We start from the raw sequence: 24839 nt of genomic DNA, 5'->3' as shown, positions 1-24839 counted from the left end.
GCAAATATATATATATATATATATATATATATATATATATATATATATATATATATATGTATATGTATATATATAAAATCAATTTTTGAAAAAAAATATTAGTTATTAATAAAAAAATACTTGAGGTATATTTATTAGTATTATTCATGTTTTAGTCGATTTGACATTTATTTTTCTTTGACTACAAACCTAAATTTTACAAAATCACAAATTAGAGCAGATATTAATATTGCTATATTTATATTTAGCTTGACACATAAAACAATATTTTTTTTATTTTAAATAATGATAATTTATATGAATTTAATGATATTTTATAAATTAATACAAAAAGAAGCCATTAATAATATCAGGTAGTCCACCATTTACGGTGTCTGTGGTAATTAAAACCGAGTTACTAGTTGGACTTCACTTTTTAGTTTTAACCGGCGCGACTGCTTCTTTGGCGGCAGCATGAATCCCACAGTTTCCATCGCCCGCAGCTCCGCCGTCGTTCCCGAGGTGCTGCTATCTTTATCTAGAAACTTAAGCACATCGATGTCCAGTACTTTCCTTCGATTTTTCATTTCTTCGTGCTTGATTTTTCTTATGATTCTGTTTGGATTGGGGGATTTATCATTGAATTTTGTTAGGTTTAGTCTGATTGTGGGGGTTTTCTTAGTAATTTCGTAATTTGGTTATGTATATTCGAGACTGCATCGAGTCGTTTCTCAAGGATTTTGCGATGAAAACTTGTTGACTTATTCCTCACGTTCTAATTTTTTTTGGTTCATGGATAGTGTAAGTCGTTTTTTCAACTCTCTGTGGCTGTAATGGGGAATAATCACCGTGGTCTTGTATTGACGAGTGCAAAGGGGTAGCATGATTAATTTGTACTGAATGGGTGGTGAGGGGTTAGTGAAGCTCTTTCTGATTATTTGCTATTAACCATGAGTCGTTTTTTTTGTATATTATTGTTTCACTTACTGTCAGCTTAAATGGATCCATGTCGCAAATCAGATCATCTAGAGGGCGTTATCTGAATAGAGCAAAAATGCAATCCCTTCTGATGTTAGGATTGAAATATTTACTTTGCATGTGGAAAGTAAAGTGAAATAACAGATATTATTCATCAAAAAGTCCCAATTACACACACACTTGCGTGCTCCTGCCAGTGATGGAAATATGCTCTTTTTTTTGTTTATGGATATGACGTCATATACAGCTCTGTACTGTGAAAAACTATTCAATATACACCTATCCAAATGTCTATACAGGCTCAGTACCTTATTCATATACTAACATGCAGGAGGATCCTTACTCGATATCTGTTGATGTGGATCTTGAGGAAACCTGTTGGGGTTGTGGACTTCGTGTTCTTGTCCCACCCCATGCATCTGTATTTAAATGTGGCTGGTGTGGAGCCATAACGAAGCAAATGGCAGTGAAATGCAATAACAAATACTTGCGATGGATAAGATTTCGGGACCGTTGTTTTGTCTGTGTTGTTCTTGTAGTTATGCTTTTCTTTATATGTAAGTATCTGATGCCTTGTCGACAATGTTTAAGCTCCCTGGTTCTTGCTTCCAAAGTTTCTTCTGAGTTTTCTCTTGTATTAATCTTTTAACAATAAAGTCCTGATACCACATATTCAAACACTGTTGTAAAGGAGTGGTGTTTTGCTTTTGATGAATATTAGTGTTATCTTTTTTTTTTTGTGATGGCGCAGGTGGAGGCATTTGGGCTGTTTATCCTGTAATCTTCTCGATCAGTTACTTCTGTGGTATTTTTCATTTAACTTTAGCATTGATCCTGTCTATATCTACTATATCTTCATTTTGCCTTGCGGCATTTCGACCTGCCAGTGTTCAACAAATTATAATTTGGGGTAGCTATCCAATGATGGGGAAAGGTGGACTGGAGAATTACACTTTTTGTTATTACTGCTCAAAACCAAAATCACCCCGGACACACCATTGCCGTTCATGTGGAACATGTGTACTCGACATGGATCATCACTGCCCATTTGTAAGTGTTGAACACCCTTTCACAGCCTGTATAATTGAATTTTTGTTTGATGCAATTTTTTTTTTTTTTTTTTGAGAGGAAACAGATTTATATTGAATATATAGAAAAGATTACAACGACGGATAAGCAATCCGCATGATTAAAATAGAAGAGTACAAATTTAAAACTAAGTTATCACATCAAAGCATAATTCCAATCCCTAACCAAATCCACTATACGAAGATCTTTATAATCTTTGAGCAGAGACGTCCAAGTAGCAACCAAAAATTTTATCTTCTCCCAAACTTGTTGTATTTGCTCCGCTTTGTCTTCAAAAATTCTTGAATTCCTTTCCTTCCAAATCGACCCATGCAATTCAATTAATAATAAAATCATGTTTTGCATTGAGATGCAAAGAGGGTTGGTAAAACTTTAGGTGCATCAAATATTAGATGGTTTAAGAAATTTTCTGCTTGTGTGCATTGAGATTTTTAAAGTGCAAAATACTGATACAATTTTTTTCCTTAGAGTAAGTTTGATCCCAATAAGCAAATTGAAAAACTTGAAAGCCAAGTTTGGCGTGTTAAAGGCGTAATAGTAACTTTTCATGCACTAATGCTAGTGCTTTACGTTGTCATAACACGGTAGTTTGGCATCATCAGTGTTATAACCATTTGTTATTTGTAAATGATCACCCGTACGATCACATTCCCTCCTGTTATGACTTAATTTAAAAAGTTGGCACCTGGGATTTTGCCATGAGATGTGATCTTATTGCATAATTTGTCTCTCATTTCCCACATAATCACCAGGTTCTCTTCTATGCAGATTGGGAACTGTGTTGGCGCAGCAAATCACCGATGCTTTATTATGTTTCTCATTTCAGCAGTCACCAGTATACTTTATGTGGCTATCATGACACTGTTTGCTACCATCTATATCTGGCCACCTGTAAATCTCGGAACAGGCAACCTATTAAATGGGTTGTCTGGTACAAAGTTTCTTTACCGAGCCTTAAAAGAGCGTGCTATTGCTATCTTGGGCTCTGCAGTGTTTCTACCAGCTCAAGGACTTGTTCTGGTTTACCTTTTTATCTCCAGTGTTTCAGTGGGGATCGGCCTAAGTGTGCTCTTGTGGCAACAGCTGTGTTACATTTATACTGGAGAAACTTACTTGAGTCATCTTAGTGCCGTAGACAACGAAGGAATGTCAAATAAGGATTGCCAAAATCTTGTAAGGTTTTTTGGTTGTCCATTTGCTGCCGCAACATATTTACCAAGTTTTTGGAAATCGAGAAAAATTCATACTAAGTAAAGATTTAGAGGCTTGTAGCAGTAAATGATCATCTTCTGATATTGCAAAAAAAATTTGTCCACTTGATTTCTTCTGTTTTGTATTTAGGTATTATATACGTTCACACAGGTAAAAAGAAAACAATTATTTACTTAAATTAGCTCGATTTATGGGCTAGGACTTATCTGGGCTTCTGGAACGCTGAACATTTGTGAAGAAGAGAATCCCAGCACAGAGTTTAGAATTGCTCTAAAAAGGCTAGAAATGTTAAAGTACTTTCTGTTCACTTGTACTTAATATCTCTATTGTTAAATGGTGCGATGCTCTTTTCCCTTTCTTCCTTTTTAGCGGATTTATGTGGAGAGGCCATCCTAACCACCCGACCTACCATAGACAGAATGATTTTAATCCATTCGGTATTAAATTTTTCGATTTGGGAGGAGTTAGTTTTTCTCGCACACATGAATATTTAGGACGACTTATAAACCACGTGTGTTCGTGATGCTTCATGTAGCTGCAAGATTAAATTAGGTGTTGGTCCCACGTGTGGAATTTGAGATAATAAAACCCGAAAATAAAGAATAAACTGGACACCGAGATTTACGTGAAAAATCCTTAAAAATTATTAGGGTAAAAATATACACTCTCTTAATACAGGAGAACAAACACCTCACAAATATTATAGAACTAAGCACTCAAATGCTTATAAGATGAGAGAAAACTCGAAGAAATGATGATTCAAAATGAAAGAATGAGGCACCTTTTTATAGTAGAATTTTGAGGTGTGAAACCGCGTATAAAATGCGTTCCGTCTGAACGCATCATTTCAAAATTCTGACATTTATTTAACATGTGCACCGTCCAACTTTGAATGGTTTGACTTGCCGACATTTCTCCCACTTGGAGATTTGATTGAGAATCAATCATATCTTCACACATCCTTTCAATCTTGCCATTACCTGCTGCTAACGTTTCTGTTAGGCCACTTGAGAATCTACACCACTCAAACTTTTCAATTTCACTGGTTTGGTCAGAAAATCAGCTATGTTATCATTCGTATGGATCTTCTGCATATCCACGCTTCATTCTTTTACTACTTCCCGCACAAAGTGAAATTGTACTCCAATGTGTTTAGTCCTAGAATGAAAGGCTGGATTCCTTGCGATGTGCAAGGCATTTTGACTGTCACAAAACAAAGGAACATTCTCTTGTATGTGTCTGATCTCCTCTAATAACATTTTAATCCATATTTCCTCTTTGCGAGCTTTAGTAGCTGCCATGTATTCTGCCTCTGTTGTAGATAAGGTCACAACTGTCTGCAGTTTTGAAACCCAGCTTACTGCTCCTCCTTCAAGCGTAAACACATAACCAGTAGTAGATTTCCTCTTATCAGGATCACCTGCATAATCTGAATCGACATAACCCCTGAGTGTAAAATCCGATCTTCCATAACATAATGCAGCATTCGAGATACCCTTAATGTATCTAAGGATCCTCTTAACAGTGCTCCAATGCTCTCGTCCAGGATTCGTCATATACCGACTAACTGCTCCCACTGCTTGAGCAATGTCCGGTCTTGTACATATCACGGCGAACATCAAACTTCCTACTGCTTATGCATATGGCACTCGAGACATCTCCATCCTCTCTGCTTCACTGCTAGGACACATCTCGGAGGATAACTTGAAGTTAACAGGAAGAGCGGTCGATATTGGCTTGCTATCTTGTATGTTGAAGCGTTGCAAGACTTTTTTCAAATAATTTTTCTGAGAGAGCCAAATCTTTCTGTTACTTCTATCTCGGTGAACTTGCATCCCTAGAATCTTGTTTGCTGGTCCCAAGTCCTTCATATAAAATTCCCTAGCCAACTGTGCCTTCAATCCTTGGACCTGATCTTTGTTGGGGCCTGCTACCAATATGTCGTCCACATACAACAGCAAAATGATATAATCATTACCAGACCTCTTGAAATATGTACAAGGGTCTGCACTCAGTCTGTTGTATCCAACGCTCATGATATAGGAATCAAATATCTTGTACCAACACCTCGGCACCTGTTTGAGACTGTACAGAGATTTGTTCAACCTGCAAACCAAGTTCTCTTTGCCTTTTTCTGCAAAACCTTCTTGCTGGAGCATATAGATTTCTTCTTCAATATCTCCATGAAGAAATTCCGTTTTCACATCTAGCTGTTCTAGATGTAGGTCAAACACTGCACACAATACCAATACTACTCTGACTGTTGTAAGTCGAACCACAGGAGAAAGTATCTTATTGAAGTCAATGCCTTCTTTCTGAGCATACCTTTTTACCACCAATTTAGCACGATACCGCTTCACTTGGTTATTGCCATCACGCTTAATCTGATAGACCCATCTGTTTCCAATAGCTTTCCTTCCTCGTGGTAGTGTAACAAGATCCTAAGTTTTATTCTTGTCTAATGCCTCCAATTCTTCTTGCATTGCTATCATTCACAAAGATACATCCAAGCTTTGAGTAGCCTCGTGGAAACTCGACGGCGCAACATCCTCTGATAATAGACAATATGCAATGTTGCTTTCAGTGACATAATCTGAAAGCCAAACCGGTGGTCTTCTGTCTCGAGTTGACTGCCTCACATTGGAAACCTCAGACTCAACATATTCTTGTTCTTCGTGCTCTGGTACTGCTTCACAAGAAACTTGACCTCCGTCCGTCTTATTTTCCACCTGAAAATAGTAGCTTCTGAATTTGGTGTGCCTTTGTCTCCCTTTACTTTATCTTCCTCGAAGATAACATCCCTGCTGATGACAAGCTTGTGAACAATAGGATCCCACAAGCGAAACCCCTTTACTCCATCATCATAACCCAAGAAGATACATTTTCTGGATTTCGAATCCAACTTCGATCTTTCTTGCTCATTGTACAGAACGTACACAGGACTTTCAAATGTATGCAAATAAAAATAATCTGTCGGCTTCCCGGTCCACATCTCCATCGGAGTCTTCAGATCAATCACCACTGAAGGAGAACGATTGATAATATAACAAGCGGTTTTGACTGCTTCTGCTCAAAATGACTTTTCTAGACCTGCAGTTCTCAACATAGCCTTTGTTCTGTCCAACAAGGTCCTGTTCATCCGCTCTGCCACTCCATTCTGTTGAGGTGTGTAAGCCGTCGTGAATTGTCTTTTGATGCCCTCATATTGACAATAGGCATCAAATTCCTCACTGGTATATTCTCCTCCATTATCAATCCTCAGACACTTTATTTTCTTTTCTGAATCAAGTTCAACCCGCGCTTTGAAATCTTTGAAGATCTGGAAACATCTGATTTCTTCTTGATTGGATACACCCAACATCTCCTAGAGAAATCATCAATGAACGAGACAAAATATCTCGCTCCTCCTAGGGATACAACCGGTGCTTGCCAAACATCCGAATGAATCAGCTCCGATATACTTTTGCTCCTGGCAGTAGAAGTGTCAAACTTTAATCTGTGTTGTTTACTGGTAACACAGTGCTCACAAAAGGGTAGTGACACTTTTGTAAGTCCGGCAGCAGCTTTCGTTCTGATAGAATTTTCAACCCTCGTTCTGACATATGCCCGAGCTTTCTATGCCATAACACTGTTAATTCTTCTCCTGAACCAATTGATGCAACAGCTAGTTCTGACTCTTTGTGTGTTTCTCCCAAAAGTACGTACAGATTTGCAGCAACTTTTTCCGCCTTCATAACCACAAGCGCGCCCTTCACAATTTTCATGATCTCGTTCTCGATACGAGTTTTGCACCCGATGTCATCCAATTGCCCCAAGGACAAAAGATTCTTTGTCAGTCATTTCACATGTCGTACATCCTGTATGGTGCAAATGGTGCCATCAAACATTTTAATTTTGATATTACCGACCCCAGCGATTTCCAAGGCATGATCATTTCCCATGAATGCAGATCTTCCTGAGATTGGTTCATAATGATCAAACCATTCTCTCCGAGACGTCATGTGCCACGTCGCTCCTGAATCCATAATCCACGTGTCACAAAATTTGTGTCTGCCTTTTGCAACTGTTGTTGCTTCGCTGAATAATATTTCACCACTGCCTGAAGTACTGGCCATATTTCCTTTAGAACTCTTCTCGATACTCGTACACTCTTTCTTGAAGTGCCCTTTACCATCACATTTAAAGCAGTAAATATTTTTCTTCTTACTTCTTGACTTTGATCTACCTCGTCTTTGGCTCCCACTGGAGTCACGGTCCATATATCTTCCTCTTATCATCGGCAAAGCCTCTGCCTGCTTCGAAGTTATCAACATGTCTTCCTTATTCTTGCGCTGGCTTTCGTCTCCGAGAACCGCAGTTATGACATCGTCGAATCTCAGAAAGCCCATAAGAATATTTTTGGTTATGTTGATGATAAGTTGATCATATGAATCTGGTTGACTTTGAAGTAAAAGCTCTGCACGTTCATTTTCCCCTATTTTATGCCCCATGGAAGTGAGTTGTGCAAATAGAGTATTTAGTGTGTTGATATGGTCGGTCATCGATGAAGATTCTGCCATCCGAAGAGTATAAAGCCTTCTCTTTAGGAAAATCATGTTGTGTAGCGACTTGACCTCGTACATCTTTGTCAGAGTATCCCAGATAACTTTTTCTGTTTTTATCTCAGAGATACTTGACAATACTTCGTCTGCTATAGCCAAGTGTAAATTGACAACGGTATTATCATTCATCTTATTCCACTTTCCATCATCTGTAATCTCCACCGGTTTATCTCTAATAGCTGCCAAGCAATTCTCCTTTCTTAAAACGGCTTGTATATTTATTTTCCACAACATAAAATTGCTTTCATTGAACTTTGATATATCGTACTTTCCCGTTATTATGTCTACAACAATTTTAGTAGACCGGACAAAATAATCCCGCCTTAAATAAAAATCTCAAAAAATCTTTTTTGATGTGGAAGATCAGTCTAGGCTGCAACCACAGAGCATACTTAGAATTTCAAGAAATTTTAAACCAAGGCTCTGATACCACTTGTTGGTCCCACGTGCGGAATTTGAGATAATAAAACCCGAAAATAAAGAATAAACTGGACACCGAGATTTACGTGGAAAACCCCTAAAAATTATTAGGGTAAAAACCACGGGCAAAATGAAAAGATTTCCACTATAATATTTTGTGGTGTACAACTCACTCACTGTGTTTTCAAAGAGAACACACACTCTCTTAATACAGGAGAACAAATACCTCACAAATATTATAAAACTAATCACTCACATGCTTATAAGATGGGAGAAAACTCGAAGAATGGATGATTCAAAATGAAAGAATGAGACACCTATTTATAGTAGAATTTGAGGTGTGAAACCGCGTTTAAAACGCGTTACGTGTGAACGAATCATTTCAAAATTCTGACATTTATTTAACATGTGCACCGTCCAACTTTGAATGGTTGACTTGCCGACACTAGGTGAATAGGAATCTGTTCGTACTCGAGTTGTATGACCCTCGCCAATGTTTCAGTTAAGATGCATCTTTTCGAGGTCATCGAAAAGGCGTGAGAAAAGAAATCCTTCGAGTATGCAGTTCTTTTTAATCAGGTTGCTTTCTGGATATCAAACCATCGGTTGTGCAGTATGTCATTCTGTTGATGCTTTGTGTCAAGAGTATGATTAGGCGAAGAGGAATTTTAATGTAAAGTTCGATGGAATCTTATTATATACAAATGGACAAATTAATCAAAGCCGTATTTCATGGTAATGTCAATAAATTTAACATGCTGTGTTTGTGTGACCCCTTAGTTTTCCCAAGCAGTGTCCCTGCTTCACACCAAAAGGTACAACCCGAACGGCCCCAAACCCAAACATTGGGACAAGTCTGAACTAGGGGTGCAATCGAACCGAATCGAGCCGAATAATATAAGAATATTAATATTCGAGCTCGAGCTCGAAACATATGTGTAATATTCGTATTCGATTCGAAGTTCGAAAAAATGAAAATTTTTTGTTCGAGCTCGATTCGAAATAAAGTTCGGGCTCGAGTTTGATTCGAATTATTTGAATTTTGATTCGAATAGAATCGAACTGTAGTTCGAAATATCTCCGATTCGAGCTCGATTCGAAATATTCGAGCCATTATTTTGTAATTTGTAATTTTTAACCAATTAATGACAAACACAGTAATGATAGGGAACTCTATATTTTGGAATCTAAACTTTGGCATTTCAAAGATGAAATGAAAAATTCATCAAACATGCAAAAACAAAGTAGACAAATTAATTAAAATAACATCAACTTATGCTGAAATATGCAATTCATAGCAAAAAAGTCAAGTAAATGGTTAAACTATTTTCATATGGAATCCAAATCCACATCATACTCCTAGCAAAAAATCAAGTAACTGGTTAAACAAACTGTATAGAGTTAGAGCCACATGTCCCAAGCCAACTCTCAAGTCAAGTACTAGTTTCTTTTACATACCAAAATATACAAAAGTTGTAGAATCCAAATCCAAACCCTATACAGTTGAGCTGCACAGCTTGTCCCAAGCTATCTCCAAGTCAAGTCTGTTGCTTTTATATACCAAAACATACCAAAGTTCTAGGAAATCTAAAAGAAAAGTTCCACATTTCCAAATATTAAAACCTATGCAAAAATCAAAATAGTCATTTTCATGAGCATGACTCTAATCTGCAACACAAAAACATAAGATGTAAGCATATAATGCTTCTTTTGATATCTGAAATCTGCAGCATTTTCAAATACACATGTTAGTAAACTAAAATAATTTAAATTAAGTTAAAACTAATTATAATTTAGACATACAATAGTTTACCTTCCAAAAGTAACTTGTTTTTAAAGCTGTCCATCAACTTAATCCATAGGAAGATTGATTGTCAAAGCTTGCTTTTCAGCCTGCAATAATAATGACAAAGGCATCATTTACCAACTTATTTTTTTAAAAAAAAGAGCATTAGCAAAACTTTGTAACTGGTTAAACAAACTGTATAGAGTTAGAGCCACATGTCCCAAGCCAACTCTCAAGTCAAGTACTAGTTTCTTTTACATACCAAAATATACAAAAGTTGTAGAATCCAAATCCAAACCCTATACAGTTGAGCTGCACAGCTTGTCCCAAGCTCTCTCCAAGTCAAGTCTGTTGCTTTTATATACCAAAACATACCAAAGTTCTAGGAAATCTAAAAGAAAAGTTCCACATTTCCGAATATTAAAACCTATGCAAAAATCAAAATAGTCATTTTCATGAGAATGACTCTAATCTGCAACACAAAAACATAAGATGTAAGCATATAATGCTTCTTTTGATATCTGAAATCTGCAGCATTTTCAAATACACATGTTAGTAAACTAAAATAATTTAAATTAAGTTAAAACTAATTATAATTTAGACATACAATAGTTTACCTTCCAAAAGTAACTTGTTTTTAAAGCTGTCCATCAACTTAATCCATAGGAAGATTGATTGTCAAAGCTTGCTTTTCAGCCTGCAATAATAATGACAAAGGCATCATTTAACAACTTATTTTAAAAAAAAAAAGAGCATTAGCAAAACTTTATATCATTACCTTAGTTTTTTTAGTCACCCCATGTCGTTTTCGACACCAATCTCCGCCGCACATCAGCATTTCTACTGTTGTAGGAGCTAAAGAAGAACGGTACTTGTCTATCACACGACTCCCGGCACTAAATGTTGCCTCTGAAGCTACTGTGGTAATTGGTATGGCTAATATATCTCTAGCCATTGTCGACAACACCGGAAATTTGTATGTATTGAGCTTCCACCAACCGAGAGCATCAAATTGCTTATTAGGATGCCTGTGACATCCTTCTTCTAAATACACAGCTAACTCAGATTTTTTAGGTTGTACCATTTCAATTTCGTTTAAATAAGAAGAGAATTCAGACCATCCCAAAGAAAAACTAGGAATTTCCTCACTAATTTGAGTTGACCTACTGCTACTTCCTTGAGATTCAGAATTGGTTCTTGTTCCTTGAAGTTTTTCAGTAGATGCATCTGAATATTCTTTATAAATTGCATACAGAAGCCTCTCAACCTCTTTAATATTACTCTCTGCTTCAAATGAGGTATAAAGTTTAGGAAAACTGAATTCAAGTGCACGCATTTTGCACCTAGGATCTAAAACACAACCAACAGCCATTAACAAATTGCATTCACCCCAATATTTATCAAACTTTGCCTTCATTTTTTGCACCATGTTTCTGATAAACTCCTCTTCATCACAAGATCTCTCATCCAAGACTACTTTCACTCGAAAGACTTCATTTAAAAAAAGATTGGCAGTAGGATACTCACTTCCAGAAATTATGTTTGTTGCATCATAAAATACTTTCAAGATTGAAAATACTTTAAGCAATTTATCCCAATCATCTTCAGTTGGACAATGAATGTAGCTTGGTTCTCGATCTTTAAATCTTGGAAAAACCTCTTTGAAAGCAATTGCTATTCCCAGCATCTCATAAGTTGAATTCCACCTTGTCTTACAATCATCAACCAATCTTCTTTCATTTAATTTCAATTGCTTCACAATTTCAGCAAATTGAATGAGTCTAGCATCTGTTCTTCTAATGAAATCCACACTCTGACGAATTACATGAACAATCCCCTTGATTTCATTGAGTCCATCTTGAGCTATAAGATTTAAAATATGCGCACAACATCGTACATGAAATAATTTCCCCCCACAAACCAGTTTTTTATTTATTCTCAAGAAATCTTCCTTCATATATTTAATTGCAGCATCATTAGCACTTGCATTATCAACAGAAACTGTAAAAACCTTATTTTCAATTCCCCACTGTCTTGCACATTTTAGAAGAGTATCTGAAATTTGAGGACCATCACGAGGGGGAGGAATATGAAAGAAATTGAGAACACGCTTATTCAATTTCCAAGACGAGTCAATCCAATGACCAGTGATGACCATGTACTCTAATTTCTGATTTTTTGATTTCCATAAATCTGTTGTGAGGCTAATCTTTTCTATATTTTTCAGCAAACCATGCAATTTTTTTTTTCTCGGCTTCGTATATCACTGAACAACTCTTTTTTGCTGTTGTTCGTGATATACGAGTCCACTCAGGCATTCCACGTCTGCAAAACATATTAAAACCTTCTTCTTCTATTAATGTAAATGGATGTTCATGCATTAGTATCCATGTGGCAGCTGCTTCTTTCATGCGTTCCATGCAAAACTTTCCATCAAGTAACAAAGGTGATATAGTTGTATCTATACTTTCGAAGCCTAACAATAATTGTTGTTGTTTGAGTTTATCATCATGTTTTTTTTTAGACTCCAAGTGACGGACACAACTTTCTAAATGACGTCGTAAGTGTGATGTAGTACCTGACCCTATTTTTGCGAGGAGTTGATGGCAATGTTTGCACTTGTACTTGAACTTATTCTCGCCACCTTTTGGGTCTTCAACCTCAATCATCTCTGACCATACTTCAGATCTCTTTTGTCTCTTTGGCTTATGAAGTTGATCATCATCATCATCATCAATTAGCACATCCTCTTTATCTATTATCTGTTCTTGTGTCTCATTTGAAGCTAACGAAACTTGTACATTAACTGAATTTACTGCTGGAACAGATTCAGTCATACCTGAAAAAGATACAAAATTACAAACAAATTAATTAAGAGAGTATACAAGTAAGAATTTGGACAAAAGCAAAAAAAACTGTAAAGCATAAATGAAACCCTAGAACAAAAAAATGTCACAAGAATAAAAGTCAAAAAAGAAGCCCTAAAACAACTATCAAAGCGACGAAGAAGGGGCAAAGCGCACGCCACTGACAGGAAGCAAGAACAGAAACGAAACAACCGAGACCCTTGTAATGTGTTCCTGTCATTGGACAAATAATCTCGAAGCAAAATCATTAACCAAGTCGAATCGGATCAGGAGCAAGACAACAGCACAAGCAACTGGTATTTTTTAGCCACACGCCAACAGAGAAGGGATCATAGGGAAAAAATGCGAACGTCAAAACCCACAAACAGAACAGAGGAAAACGTATAAGTGCGTAAGCTTGTATACAAAACTAAAGGAAAAGAATTGTAAGCAAATAAGACGGCATGTAGGGGAAGCAACACGAGCAGCCCATCAAAACAAACCATACACCAAAGTAATTCGTTTTAGAAGCAAGACAGTGGTAAGATCAACTCACCTATTTCTCCTCTGTACTCCTCAGCAAAATGACTATCGCTGCCTCGAAGCGTCAAGAGCAAAAAAATGTTAGTAGCCATATAAGCACAGGCCCCTGAATCCTCACGGAGCTTAAAAAAAAAGAGGGAAAAACTGGCGGATAGAGAGCAAAACACAAGGGAAAAACATATTAAAGCAAAACCAAATAAAGCACGTACCTAAATAACGATTTCTGAGGCGAAGGAGAGCAGAGCGGAATGAGTAAGCGAAAGGGAGACCGCTGCGTTAAAACCCTAGACATAGAAAAGCGCAGGTAAAGTAGAAGAAGGCATGTAAGAACAGAAAACTCTAATTTACGAAGCGGTAAGATATAAAAATCCAAAAGAAGCAACGCGTCGGGTGGGGGGAAAATAAAAGCGAGAAACCAGATTAAAGCAAATATAAGGCGAAAACAGACCCAAACTAAGCTTTCCGATGCGAAAGAGAGGAGCGGGGGAGATTGTACCACGCAAAACGCTGCGGAAATAGGTGGGCGTAAGGTTGATGGTAACTGAGAAGAAGGTTTACAGCAAAAGAGGCGAGGAACAAAAGGACTTCGGGGGAAAAAATTGCAAACAAATGGGGAAAAGAACCAAGGAAAAGAGAGCACCGGACACCACACAGCTTGGACAGGCACTATTTCCTTGACAGAACAACACCTTTGCTTAGTGGAGAGACAGACGTAGAACACCTGTATTTGTGAGAGCCAAGAATGGAACGCGTGTATTTTGCGTGACCGGCAACCGGGCAAAAACAGGCCCTTTTGAAATTTTTCACGCTTTCGGTATATATATATATATATATATATATATATATATATATATATATATATATATTAAATAAAGGTTCGCGAACTATTCGCGAACTATCGAATATATTAGTTTAGGCTCGAGTTCGGCTCGAAAAAAAATTCGAACATGTTCGAGTTCGGCTCGAGTTCGATAAGTTCGAATACGAATCGAATATTTATCGAACATGCTCGAAAAGCTCGCGAACATGTTCGGTTCGTTTGCACCCCTAGTCTGAACTAGTGTATTTGTCCAATTCGCAGGGTTTGTCCATTCTATTTGCCCCAGTGTGAAATAAATAAATAATACTAGTATATTGTTTACATTTTACCTATGATATTTATAGTCTGGCATCCTATTGGTGCGAACACCTGACTTAAATGTAAAACAATTGGGTCAGGCTGCCTAGATATCATCGTAGCTGATAAAGACTTTAATACCCTTGAATAAATTTTTTGTTTTGTGTTTTTTAAAGATAATACAATTATTATATCTAATTGTATACTCCACGGAATCGAGTAAAAATCAATTTTGATCATTTTTAAACATTTATAAACTCAATTTTGTGATGATTGAAAATATGATATGTCCCTTCATTATGATTTATTCAAACAAAAAAGTTCTCGAATCTTATTTTCTATCTTCTTTGAAGTTGTTATTTCATCTCACTTACTTTAAATTTTCCAGTGTCGATGAAACTTATCATGTGATTGCAACTTCGCATCTAAATGCATTTCAAATAGATTCTCGGGGTTATATCCTCACATCACTATAGTTTATTTTTATTTTATTTTAATTATAAAAAATGTGCAACAAGTGGAAGGCTAAACTCGTCATTTCAAAATTTGCTGTTGGTGAAGTGATATTAATTTAATAGTCTTAAATGACCCATTTCTGAAACCTTAGTGCTTTGTCTCTTTCTCAATTCAAGAACTGCTCACGTTATCCCTCCTGCTTCCGCTCATCTCTCGGATCGGCTATGGAATCAGCAGCTACGCTATCGCAGATTGGGCTTGCGGGCCTGGCGGTAATGGGCCAAAACCTGGCTCTGAACATAGCAGAGAAAGGTTTCCCCATCTCAGTCTACAATCGCACCACCTCAAAAGTTGATGAAACTGTAGATCGAGCTCATCGGGAAGGTAATCTCCCTCTGTCTGGCCAATACAATCCTAAAGATTTCGTCTTGTCGATTAAAAAGCCCAGGTCAGTGATCATTTTAGTCAAAGCTGGCGCACCTGTTGATCAAACTATAGCTGCCCTGTCGGCTTATATGGAGCCCGGTGATACTGTCATTGATGGTGGTAATGAGTGGTATGAAAACACAGAACGTCGCATTTCAGAGGTTTCTGATAAGGGCTTGCTCTATCTCGGAATGGGGGTCTCTGGAGGTGAAGATGGGGCTCGAAATGGTCCGTCTTTGATGCCGGGAGGATCCCACCGGGCTTACTTGAATGTTCATCATATTCTTGATAAGGTGGCCGCGCAGGTGGATGATGGCCCTTGTGTTACCTATATTGGTGAAGGGGGGTCGGGAAATTTTGTTAAGATGGTGCATAATGGGATCGAGTATGGGGATATGCAGCTGATTTCGGAGGCGTATGATGTGTTGAAGAACGTTGGAGGGTTGGGGAATGAGGAGTTGGCTGGGATTTTCGATGAGTGGAATCGGGGGGAGTTGGAGAGTTTCTTGATTGAGATTACTGGGGATATTTTTAAGGTGGAGGATGAGGAGACGGGTAGTGAGCATTTGGTGGATAAGATTTTGGATAAGACGGGGATGAAAGGGACTGGGAAATGGACTGTGCAACAAGCGGCTGAGTTGTCGATTGCGGCTCCAACAATTGCTGCCTCTTTGGACAGCCGTTATATGAGTGGCTTGAAGGAGGAGAGGGAAGAGGCTGCTGAGATTTTCAAGAAGGAAGGTTTGAAGGAGGAGATGATTAACAATGTGGCTTCAGTGGATAAAAAGAGGTTGGTCGATGATGTTAGGCAGGCTCTTTATGCATCCAAGATTTGTAGTTATGCGCAAGGCATGAATTTGTTAAGAGGGAAGAGTATCGAAAAGGGGTGGGGATTGAACCTGGGGGAATTAGCAAGGATATGGAAAGGTGGGTGCATTATTAGGGCAGTGTTTTTGGATAGGATTAAGCAAGCGTATCAGAGGAACTCGGGGCTGGCCAACTTGTTGGTTGATCCTGAGTTTGCAAGGGAGATGGTACAGAGACAGGCAGCATGGAGGAGAGTTGTAGGTCTGGCAATTCAGAAGGGAATTGGCGTCCCCGGGATGTCTGCGAGTTTGCAGTATTTTGATACGTATAGACGTGGAAGGCTTCCAGCCAACCTTGTGCAGGCTCAAAGGGATTATTTCGGAGCACATACTTATGAGAGAATCGATTGTCCTGGATCATACCACACTGAGTGGTCCAAGCTTGCCCGAAAGACCAGAGTGTAGTGCAGAAGAGTTGATTGATAGAGGTTTGTTTGGTATAATCCAGTTTTTGAAATTGTTTTACCGTTGATGTTCACGAGGCAATTACTTTACTTTGTGTTGTATTCGTTACAAGGATTCTTGCTCTTTCGTAATGGATCATAGACTGTTGCTTTTGCAGTTAATAAGAGCAGCAATACTTTTTTGGTTATCGAATCCCTCAAATTATGATGCGTTTACTCTCACTGAAAGGTTCATATTTAGAACAATTATACAACCATCAAAATCTCAAATATGTTGCATATGCATATATCCAGAAGCATGACTAGTTTGAGGGACTTGATAATTTGATACGTTGATCTTCTGGCTGCTACTTTATAGTGCACTTATTTTAGCCCACATGCTTGCTCTCTGCACATATATTGACTGGATGCTATCCTATATCCCGATATAGGTATTTGTGAATTTGCATTCCGTAACATCAATTGTTGCAAAAGATCTCTAGTTTTTATAGAATGTTTGAACTCGTGTCATGGACATTTTGCTTTAATTGTCCGGTTTGATCTCATGCAGAAACCAAGTCTTTAGTGTGTCATTCTGCTACATATTCCTATATAACTGTATTTTGCGACTTGAGACATTCTATATCACGGCATCTGAAACGAAGAAACCAAAACCATATGAACGAATTATGCAATTTAATTTCAATTATATGTTCAAGGTAGTTACTTTTTACATCCCCCAAGGACTTGGCTGAATTACATTTAACATTAGGCTCTGTCATGGCTCAAAACTCAAGTGGACCAAATCGGAAAACATGTCTACACAGGCATGCTAAAGACTCATTGTTTGACTGTGAGCTCTGCCCTGAGATGGAGAACACCATTTATAAAGATGGGACCATCATCTTCTATAAAAACCTTCCATGGCGTGCCAAAAAGATTTCGATAGCCCACAGCTTTACCTCCAGTAAAGGTGTAGTTTCCTCAAGCGGCTTAGTCCTCGATGTGAACTCGTACCCGACCGTAAAAGCTGCTGACCCCCTTCTCTTGCATGCCTAAAAACAACTCGAAACAAAGGACAGAGCTTTGCTGGTCTATGTTACAGTGTGCAGACAAAAAAAATCATTTCCCTCCCAAGTAGACTCGACCTGAAGGAAAGAGATTTGCCCATTCTTCCCGTTTCAAATCAAGATATACTACACAATGCTGACGAGGCGAATCAAAGTCGATGACCTTCACAGGTCTGTATTTGTACGCACGCTCCATGTAATGGTGGTATGAAGAATTGGCATCACCCTGACTAGCTCCATGATTCATAACTTAAAATTAGATTTGTCTCAAGGTCTGAAAATCAGAATCCAACTTCTTGAATCTCATGTGATGGACCACTTGAAATAAAATCCAGATTCACAAACCCATTTTGTAATGTTGATGATGACAAATTTTAATTAGAAATTCTGACCATTCTTGAAGAATTTAAAGAGCAATTTTTGCCAAAACTGAGGCCCTCCATAAGCAGAAACAGTAATCATACCTATGCCAAAAAAAAATTATTAAATAGATGGATCAATGGAAGAAAAAAATAATCGGAACCCAAACTTAATTTTTACTTGCGAAACATTTGTTATCAAAACAAAAGAAATGAATACTATTTAAGTGATTATTTAGAATATCTTTAGCTTATTACTTAATTATTGGGACGAAAGAAAAAGAAAAGTCTACCACCTTTAATTCTATATTAAAAGTTTTTATTAATGTTAATTTTATATTTGTGTACTCTACACCTTTCATTCTGAAAAATTCATGTTAATTTTTTTTTTTAGAAAAAAACATTGAACAAATCTTATTGTTGGAAGTTGTCCAATTTTTAAAATTCTAATCCAATTCAAAAAACTCAAATAAAAGCTTAAACCAAGCCATGCCATAAAGACTAACAATTACTAAAACCCCCTTTTGGTTCACTTGACAGTTAAAGAGATAAGGTGCTTTTACAATAAACCTCTTCTTTCCAAACTACACAAGCAAGAACATAGAAACACAAAGCGTCTGATATGGAGATTAGCACGAACGAGCGAGCGAGCGAGCTAGAGATATTTGAAGTTGGTTCATGCGAAAACGGTTACGAATTCGGATTCTTGATTGGCCAAAGATTCTCCAGAAAAATACAAAGTAGGCTATCGAAAGACCTCATTCTGAAAAACCAGCTTCTCCCTTTTGCTAAATCCAAGCATTCACGGCCACTTCTCGAATCCTTGATCCAAAACAACGAGAAAAAGTACCCCAAATACTGGGATGAACTCAGAGGAACTGCTCGAGGGAGCGGCACGTCGTTTCTTGAAGTATATATATGTATATAATCTATATATCAGTATGCATATGTCAGTGACTAAACATTCAGTCTAATGGAGCTTGTTCATATTATGTAGATCATGCTTCTTAATTTTAGGAAAGAGATACTTCCATTCATTTCGAAGGCAGAGAAAGATCCGATGGACGATAATAACGACGATTGCTCTGATATTCTCGTCGTTAATTATTCAATGGCTGTAGCAGCTCATAATGAGGATGCTAATGTTGCACTCGTTGGTCATACGTGAGTCTACACCATCCAAGAAAATCTTTTTAGCTTAGCAGAGTTAGTTTTTTGTCTTTCCCTTTTGGAATTACTTTTCTTATATGTAAGATTGTTTTGTAGGTATTTGATTAAGGGAGTTATGCCGGATGGAGCATCTTTTATCGCTTACACATACGCAGGAGAGCTCCCGAGTTGCGCATTTGGGTTCAACACTTACGGGCTGGTATTCATGTGATTTGAAATCATCGCTCCAATAGCACCCTTGCTTGGTCGCAGGATTTCCCGATATTCTACGTGTTAGCATGACCGAAAACACAGGATTTGAATTGTACAATTTAAGTGATTTTAATTATATCATTTATGACTGCCTCCTCAACTATGGATTTTGTATATAACAAGTGTGCGGTCCCTGTACTTTGAATGAGCCGATACTCAGGGGTTAGATGCGATTTTGTACACCTGATAAGACAATTTCCGCAGGCATTTACACTGAATTCAGTTCCTCCTTCTGAACATGAGATTGAGGCTGGAGTTATAGGCAGGAACTTCATTTCCAGAGATCTGCTTGAAGCACAAAGCATTGATGATGCCTTAACAGTAACTCTTCTGTGTTTTCTCTGATCTTTAGTCATACGACCTCATCAATCTTGGATCATAACACAGTTTTTCCTTTTTCTCATAAAATCCAGAGGATTTACTCGTCAGAGGCTTCTGTAGGACACAGTTACAATCTGATAGACCTTAAAACAAGGAGGATTATGAACGTCGAAACTGCATCAAGAAACCGTGTTTCGGTCCATGAAATAGGAGCGGTGCCCTTTTTCCATGCTAATATGTACCTCCATCTTCAAGTTCACCAGGCAAGTATCACAGTCCATCTAAGATAAACCTAAATACTTGAGCAAAATAACAAAATCCCAGAAAAATTTCGCCAAGAAAACAAGTTACAATTCTTGATTTGTGGCTTATGAAGGCACAGGATGAGAATTCACTGAGCAGGCAGAAAAGAGCTGCTTTGATGCCAAAGGGGTCAAAAGATGATTTCCTGTCAATTCTTGGAGACCAGAATGATGCCAAGTATCCTGTTTACATGACAGGTGAGATGACAATAGAAGTAGCTCGAGTTTTTTCAATTCACAAGCATTACTTAAGCCCTTTTTCTTGTTCTTGCCTGCTTTCCAGGTCCACTTCTTCACACCTTGTGCACGGTTATGATAGATTTAGACGAAAAAACTATCTCAATCATAGAAGGAAACCCAAAGGAGAGAAAAACACCCTTCATCTTCCCAATGTCATGCGACAATAAAGGAGTACCTGGGTAAAGCTTCCTGTCGAAGGGCTCATATCCCATTAAAATTTTCCAGCCAACAAACACCGAGTGCAATAATCTGAGAATGCAATATGTGCCCAATTCTTGATTACTAAGGTGATGAACATGGTCTGAACCATTTAACATAATTTTTTCGGGAATTTTTCCACGTATCACCATGTAGTAGAGAATGATAGAGGGACAAGCAATCTGCACTCAAGTTAATGTTAAAGGACATAGTAAAAGCCTGATAATTCACTATGCAAGGATATTAAATCTTAGAGAGAAAGAAGAGATAAAAAATGAAAATAGTACCTGGATATATTTCCCCTTCAAATACAATGATGATTTCAACAATTTAGAAACACATGGATTCCACTTTATGTTCAGACGACTATGTAATAATAGTACATTCTAAATATGTAACATCCAAAAGAGGAAATTACCCGGGCTAATATTCACAGATCAAGATCGCGCACGATAACAAGAAAGTTAAGAAATACAAAAAACACCATATTATTTATTTATAGAAGGAAAAATCGAAGCTTTTAGGCGTGAGCGTGATCGTTGTCCCCTTGTTCTTGCTTCAAATAACTTTGCCTTCAATGTACTTTCCTTCAAGTCCTTCGGCAAGTTTGAAGATGACTGGTTGAATAGATTCATATCATGGGATGGTAGTTTTTCAGTCCATTGGCGTACTGGACTTGCATGACTCCTCCAGACGGAAGAAGCTACCCCAAAATCTTGATCAGATTGTACATTTCCGCTTTCTGACAATAAATAGTGATTTCTGATCAAATTGTCAATCATATAATTTGTGTTCAAACCAGCAATTCCTTCAGATTCATGCTTCCTCTCAGAACTATTTACTTTTGCTGCTTCTACTGAGTTCCCAGCGAAGTGTTCTCCATTTGCGACATGGTTTATCTTTTCACCCTGTGACATGGCTTGAGCCATCTGTTCTTCAAACTTCACTTGCAAACTGGATGGATTGAAACCAGTTTCCCTCTCAGAAGACCCAAGAGATTTCTTCACCTGCTTTTGCTTCAGTTTTTCGTCATTGCCATTTTTTGGGTATTCATTTTCTTGGGATTTTAGGTTGGATTCACTGGTTTTTTCGAGCTCGAAACAGTTGGACTCACTACCTACAGAGTCATCATCATCCTCATCTCGGGGAGCACTAACAGGCAGCTTTAGTGGGATTGATTCAAGTGAATTTCTTCGGAATGTGGGATCCCTCAATACTTTGTTGCCATTGATCTTGTGATTACCATTGTTTTTACTCTGGATTAAAGCTTCAATTTCAGTGCGCAACTTATCCACTGCTGACTTCTTTTCTCCCGAACCATGTTCCAGCTCCAGCTTCATCTGCACCCGTTCATCAAGCCACGACTCAGATATGTGAAGAATCAAGTCGTGATCACCTCTTTCATCCCAAGATTTATCTGACTTTTGCCTTAAAACATGCAGTTCTTTTTCATAATCTCTTATTCCCCATGCAAATTCATCACAAAGATCTTCCAAGAGATTGCGTGACTTTCTTTCTTTCTCCAATTCTTTGGAGGCACTAGCAAGAGTAGTTTTCACATCATAAAGCTCATGGGCTAACTTACGGTGCAGGCTCTCTGATCTCTTCGTCAACTTTCTCTCATCCTCGATTTCATCCCTCATGGACTGAACAGTGGCATTGATTCTCTCTTGCTCCTTGTTCTTTCTAATGAGTTTGTCTTCAGCAATCTGCTTTACCAACTCATCTATTTCGCGACGATCAGTTTGCTGGGCTCGCATCAAATCTTTGATTCGTGAACGAGAACGATCTAACTCCTTTTTCAATGCTTTGATAAGAGATACATTGGATACATGCTGCTCTTCCAGGTTCCAAATACGATTTAAAACTTTAAGCAGTTCAGTCGATGTTTTTAAGCTATAGCTCGTCTCCCCGGTTCTTCCCTTCAATTCTATGGAGCTGGTAGGGGTAACTGCAGGGTTGTAAGGTGCAAGCTGCAAAAGACAAACACTAAGTAAAGTCACTTTAAAGATCGAAACAATATGAACTGATGATCATTAAACTCTTTCGAAAATCCATTGGGGACAATACAACCACATTGTACTATGATGCAAACAAATGAGAAATCAATAAAAATATCGTACAACAGGTGAAACCATATATGACAAGCTAGTATCTGCATGTTAGACAGAGAAATTAGTCAAAGTGAAAAACAGGTTAGGCAGAAAGGAATCAATAAATGGTTCCAAGATTTGCTTCGCAGAGTGGTGTGCATAGTGAATCACAGTCTTATAAGACTCCAAGAACTCTTTCAGTTTCATGTAAAACATCGTATCAAAACATAAGAAATGTAAAGAAACTGGAAGAGTATGATTGTACCTCCATCGAGCTACCATAACTTGCTGGTGACACAGGTTGTAGAGCATGATTACTCCTCTCGATTGCACGTCGATGTTGCATAAGTGTGGCAGCAACATGCTTTTTCAAACTACTGGAACTTCCAGGCTGCCATTAATAACCAAAAGAAAATACCCGTAAAAGCAGAACCAAGCGTAATGCAAAACATAAAAGTATAACACCTTATGCAGCAAACTCTGTACCGTGATGAATAACTTGAAGTTTTATAATCATATTCAAACATACACATAACTAAGCTTTACAAGTTAAAAAGTAGACGCAAAATGTATACGGAGTAAATCAAATTCAGGGGGAAATTCCTAAAGACAGAATGCAATGTAATAACATTGAAGATTAATAGGTACTACTGGAGTAAGGCAAGTTGGCTCTACACAAAAACGAATAATAATCAAGCTAATAGTAAAAACTGGCCAAACCAATAAAGTATTTTATAGCAAAGAAATAATATTGTTAGATGAAAATGGCCACCAATCGTAGTAAAACCTCATCATACATATAGGCACGGACAGCAAATAACATGTGTGCTTAAGCTAACTCGGGGTTTCGGGAGAGGCGTGAAAACAATAACAAACACCATCCCTGAAAATGATTGACCAACCACCAGTATAAATACAAACCTTGAACAGTCAATAGCATACCACATGAAACAATTTTTAAAACTAGTTGGGACAACACAAGCACTTGAAATGAAAGATTAAACTTCGAAAAAAAAAACAAACAAACAAACAAAATATACTTGCAAAGCAAATCAAGAACTCGAAATCCAACCTCCAAATTTCCAAAATCCAAAAAAGAAAAAGAAAAGGAAAAACCAATCAGTCGCGCAAACAAAAATAAACTCAGACGTATGGTTTATGCATATTTTATGAACGAAGCAAGAATCTTTCACACTCTACTATTAGCCCTTCAAAAGAAACACATAGAAGTGTCAAACTCTTTACCATGTCTGGTAAACCAGGTGAAGGATCAGGCGGTTCAAGACCATCCTTCTCTTTGTAAAGCTGCGGGTGGCGCTGGTGGTTGAGGCGGCTGAGCTTAGGGTGGTTCATCTTCTCCAACGGCAGCTCGTAATGATGAAGCTCCCAGAGGATGGCAGCAAGTTTCCTCGCAGAAACACGAGGAACCTGGAAAGGGTTATCTCCTACAGAACCGAGGCTTTTTTCTCGCACTTGATCATCCCCACCATGACCATGAGGAGCCGTTGCAGCCGCTGCTGCTAATGATAGGAGTCTCAATTCTTTAGGTCTCCAAAAGGGTGCCACAGGGGTAGTGTACCCGCCCCTTTTCCCCACTCTCAACAACTTTTCTCCCAAATTTTCTCGCTTTTTTGCTGGCCCTTCTCCACTTTTATCAATCTCCCACCTTTTCATCGCCCTTTTTCTCGCTCTTGTGCGCTAAAAAATTGTTTCTTTTCCCATTAACCTACCCCGCCCCATGTGAACTAGAACTCCTCCAGCCACCGTCGTGTCTCTTGCTCTCTCACTGTACATCAACTAGTAGTCCGAACATAAAAAGAGGCGTGAAAATATTTACCCTTTACATGTGGAATCTTTGTTCCCTTCTTTTTGTGGGTTTTCCATGATTATGTACAGTAGTATTTTGTGCGTCATTATAAATAACAAGTGTTTGTGATATGATTTCACGAATATTTATCTGTGATGAACTGGATTAATTCTATCGATATCACAATAAAAAGTAATACTTTTTAACATAAAAAATAATAATTTTTTATAGATGATATAAATAAGATATCTGTCTCACAAAATACGACTTGTGTGACTGTCTCACACAAGATTTTGCCTTTAATAAAAATTTAAAGTTTGAATTC

The 24839-nt window shown here is 37.8% G+C and overlaps 5 protein-coding genes and 1 long non-coding RNA gene across 9 annotated transcripts; 3 read left to right on the top strand and 3 right to left on the bottom strand.

Annotated features, from left to right (window-relative positions):
- The first annotated feature begins 375 nt into the window (after positions 1-375).
- LOC140814622 (protein S-acyltransferase 11) lies at positions 376-3565 on the top strand. Of its 2 annotated transcripts, XM_073173658.1 has the most exons (5): positions 376-501; positions 1289-1514; positions 1709-2007; positions 2815-3320; positions 3409-3565. In XM_073173658.1, the coding sequence occupies exons 1-4, from the start codon at positions 454-456 to the stop codon at positions 3298-3300; spliced, it is 1059 nt and encodes a 352-aa protein (XP_073029759.1). In that variant the 5' UTR covers positions 376-453; the 3' UTR covers positions 3301-3320; positions 3409-3565. The 2 variants fall into 2 exon arrangements, with proteins under 2 accessions (XP_073029759.1, XP_073029758.1); XM_073173657.1 differs by having other exon boundaries at positions 2815-3565.
- Positions 3566-9846: 6281 nt separating this feature from the next.
- LOC140815051 (uncharacterized) lies at positions 9847-10192 on the bottom strand. The gene is made up of 2 exons (XR_012114245.1): positions 10093-10192; positions 9847-10003 (listed from the first exon to the last, which is right to left on the bottom strand). It is a non-coding gene; the product is annotated as an uncharacterized lncRNA (long non-coding RNA).
- Positions 10193-10515: 323 nt separating this feature from the next.
- On the bottom strand, positions 10516-14229 carry LOC140815198 (zinc finger BED domain-containing protein RICESLEEPER 2-like). The gene is made up of 5 exons (XM_073174319.1): positions 13903-14229; positions 13468-13738; positions 12644-12904; positions 10844-12120; positions 10516-10762 (listed from the first exon to the last, which is right to left on the bottom strand). The coding sequence occupies exons 2-5, from the start codon at positions 13544-13546 to the stop codon at positions 10721-10723; spliced, it is 1659 nt and encodes a 552-aa protein (XP_073030420.1). The 5' UTR covers positions 13547-13738; positions 13903-14229; the 3' UTR covers positions 10516-10720.
- Positions 14230-15162: 933 nt separating this feature from the next.
- On the top strand, positions 15163-16911 carry LOC140814134 (6-phosphogluconate dehydrogenase, decarboxylating 1, chloroplastic-like). The gene has a single exon (XM_073173011.1). It carries the CDS (start codon positions 15252-15254, stop codon positions 16722-16724), a length of 1473 nt encoding a protein of 490 aa, XP_073029112.1. The 5' UTR covers positions 15163-15251; the 3' UTR covers positions 16725-16911.
- A 1752-nt stretch (positions 16912-18663) lies between these two features.
- Positions 18664-20750, top strand: LOC140813606 (uncharacterized). Of its 3 annotated transcripts, none has more exons than XM_073172195.1 (7): positions 18664-19041; positions 19129-19295; positions 19398-19500; positions 19758-19874; positions 19967-20137; positions 20257-20374; positions 20460-20750. In XM_073172195.1, the coding sequence occupies exons 1-7, from the start codon at positions 18754-18756 to the stop codon at positions 20597-20599; spliced, it is 1104 nt and encodes a 367-aa protein (XP_073028296.1). In that variant the 5' UTR covers positions 18664-18753; the 3' UTR covers positions 20600-20750. The 3 variants fall into 3 exon arrangements, with proteins under 3 accessions (XP_073028296.1, XP_073028295.1, XP_073028297.1); XM_073172194.1 differs by having other exon boundaries at positions 18666-19041; positions 20251-20374; XM_073172196.1 differs by having other exon boundaries at positions 18856-19051; positions 20251-20374.
- Positions 20751-20983: 233 nt separating this feature from the next.
- On the bottom strand, positions 20984-24591 carry LOC140813605 (uncharacterized protein At5g41620-like). Its single transcript, XM_073172193.1, has 3 exons — positions 23953-24591; positions 22973-23098; positions 20984-22587 (listed from the first exon to the last, which is right to left on the bottom strand). Exons 1-3 carry the CDS (start codon positions 24379-24381, stop codon positions 21103-21105), a joined length of 2040 nt encoding a protein of 679 aa, XP_073028294.1. The 5' UTR covers positions 24382-24591; the 3' UTR covers positions 20984-21102.
- Between the last annotated feature and the right edge of the window lie 248 nt (positions 24592-24839).

Source organism: Primulina eburnea, chromosome 15 (genome assembly GCF_022965805.1).
Source record: "Primulina eburnea isolate SZY01 chromosome 15, ASM2296580v1, whole genome shotgun sequence".
In the NCBI taxonomy this organism is placed as follows: Eukaryota; Viridiplantae; Streptophyta; class Magnoliopsida; order Lamiales; family Gesneriaceae; genus Primulina; species Primulina eburnea.
This window is presented reverse-complemented; position numbering and strand designations above follow the sequence as displayed.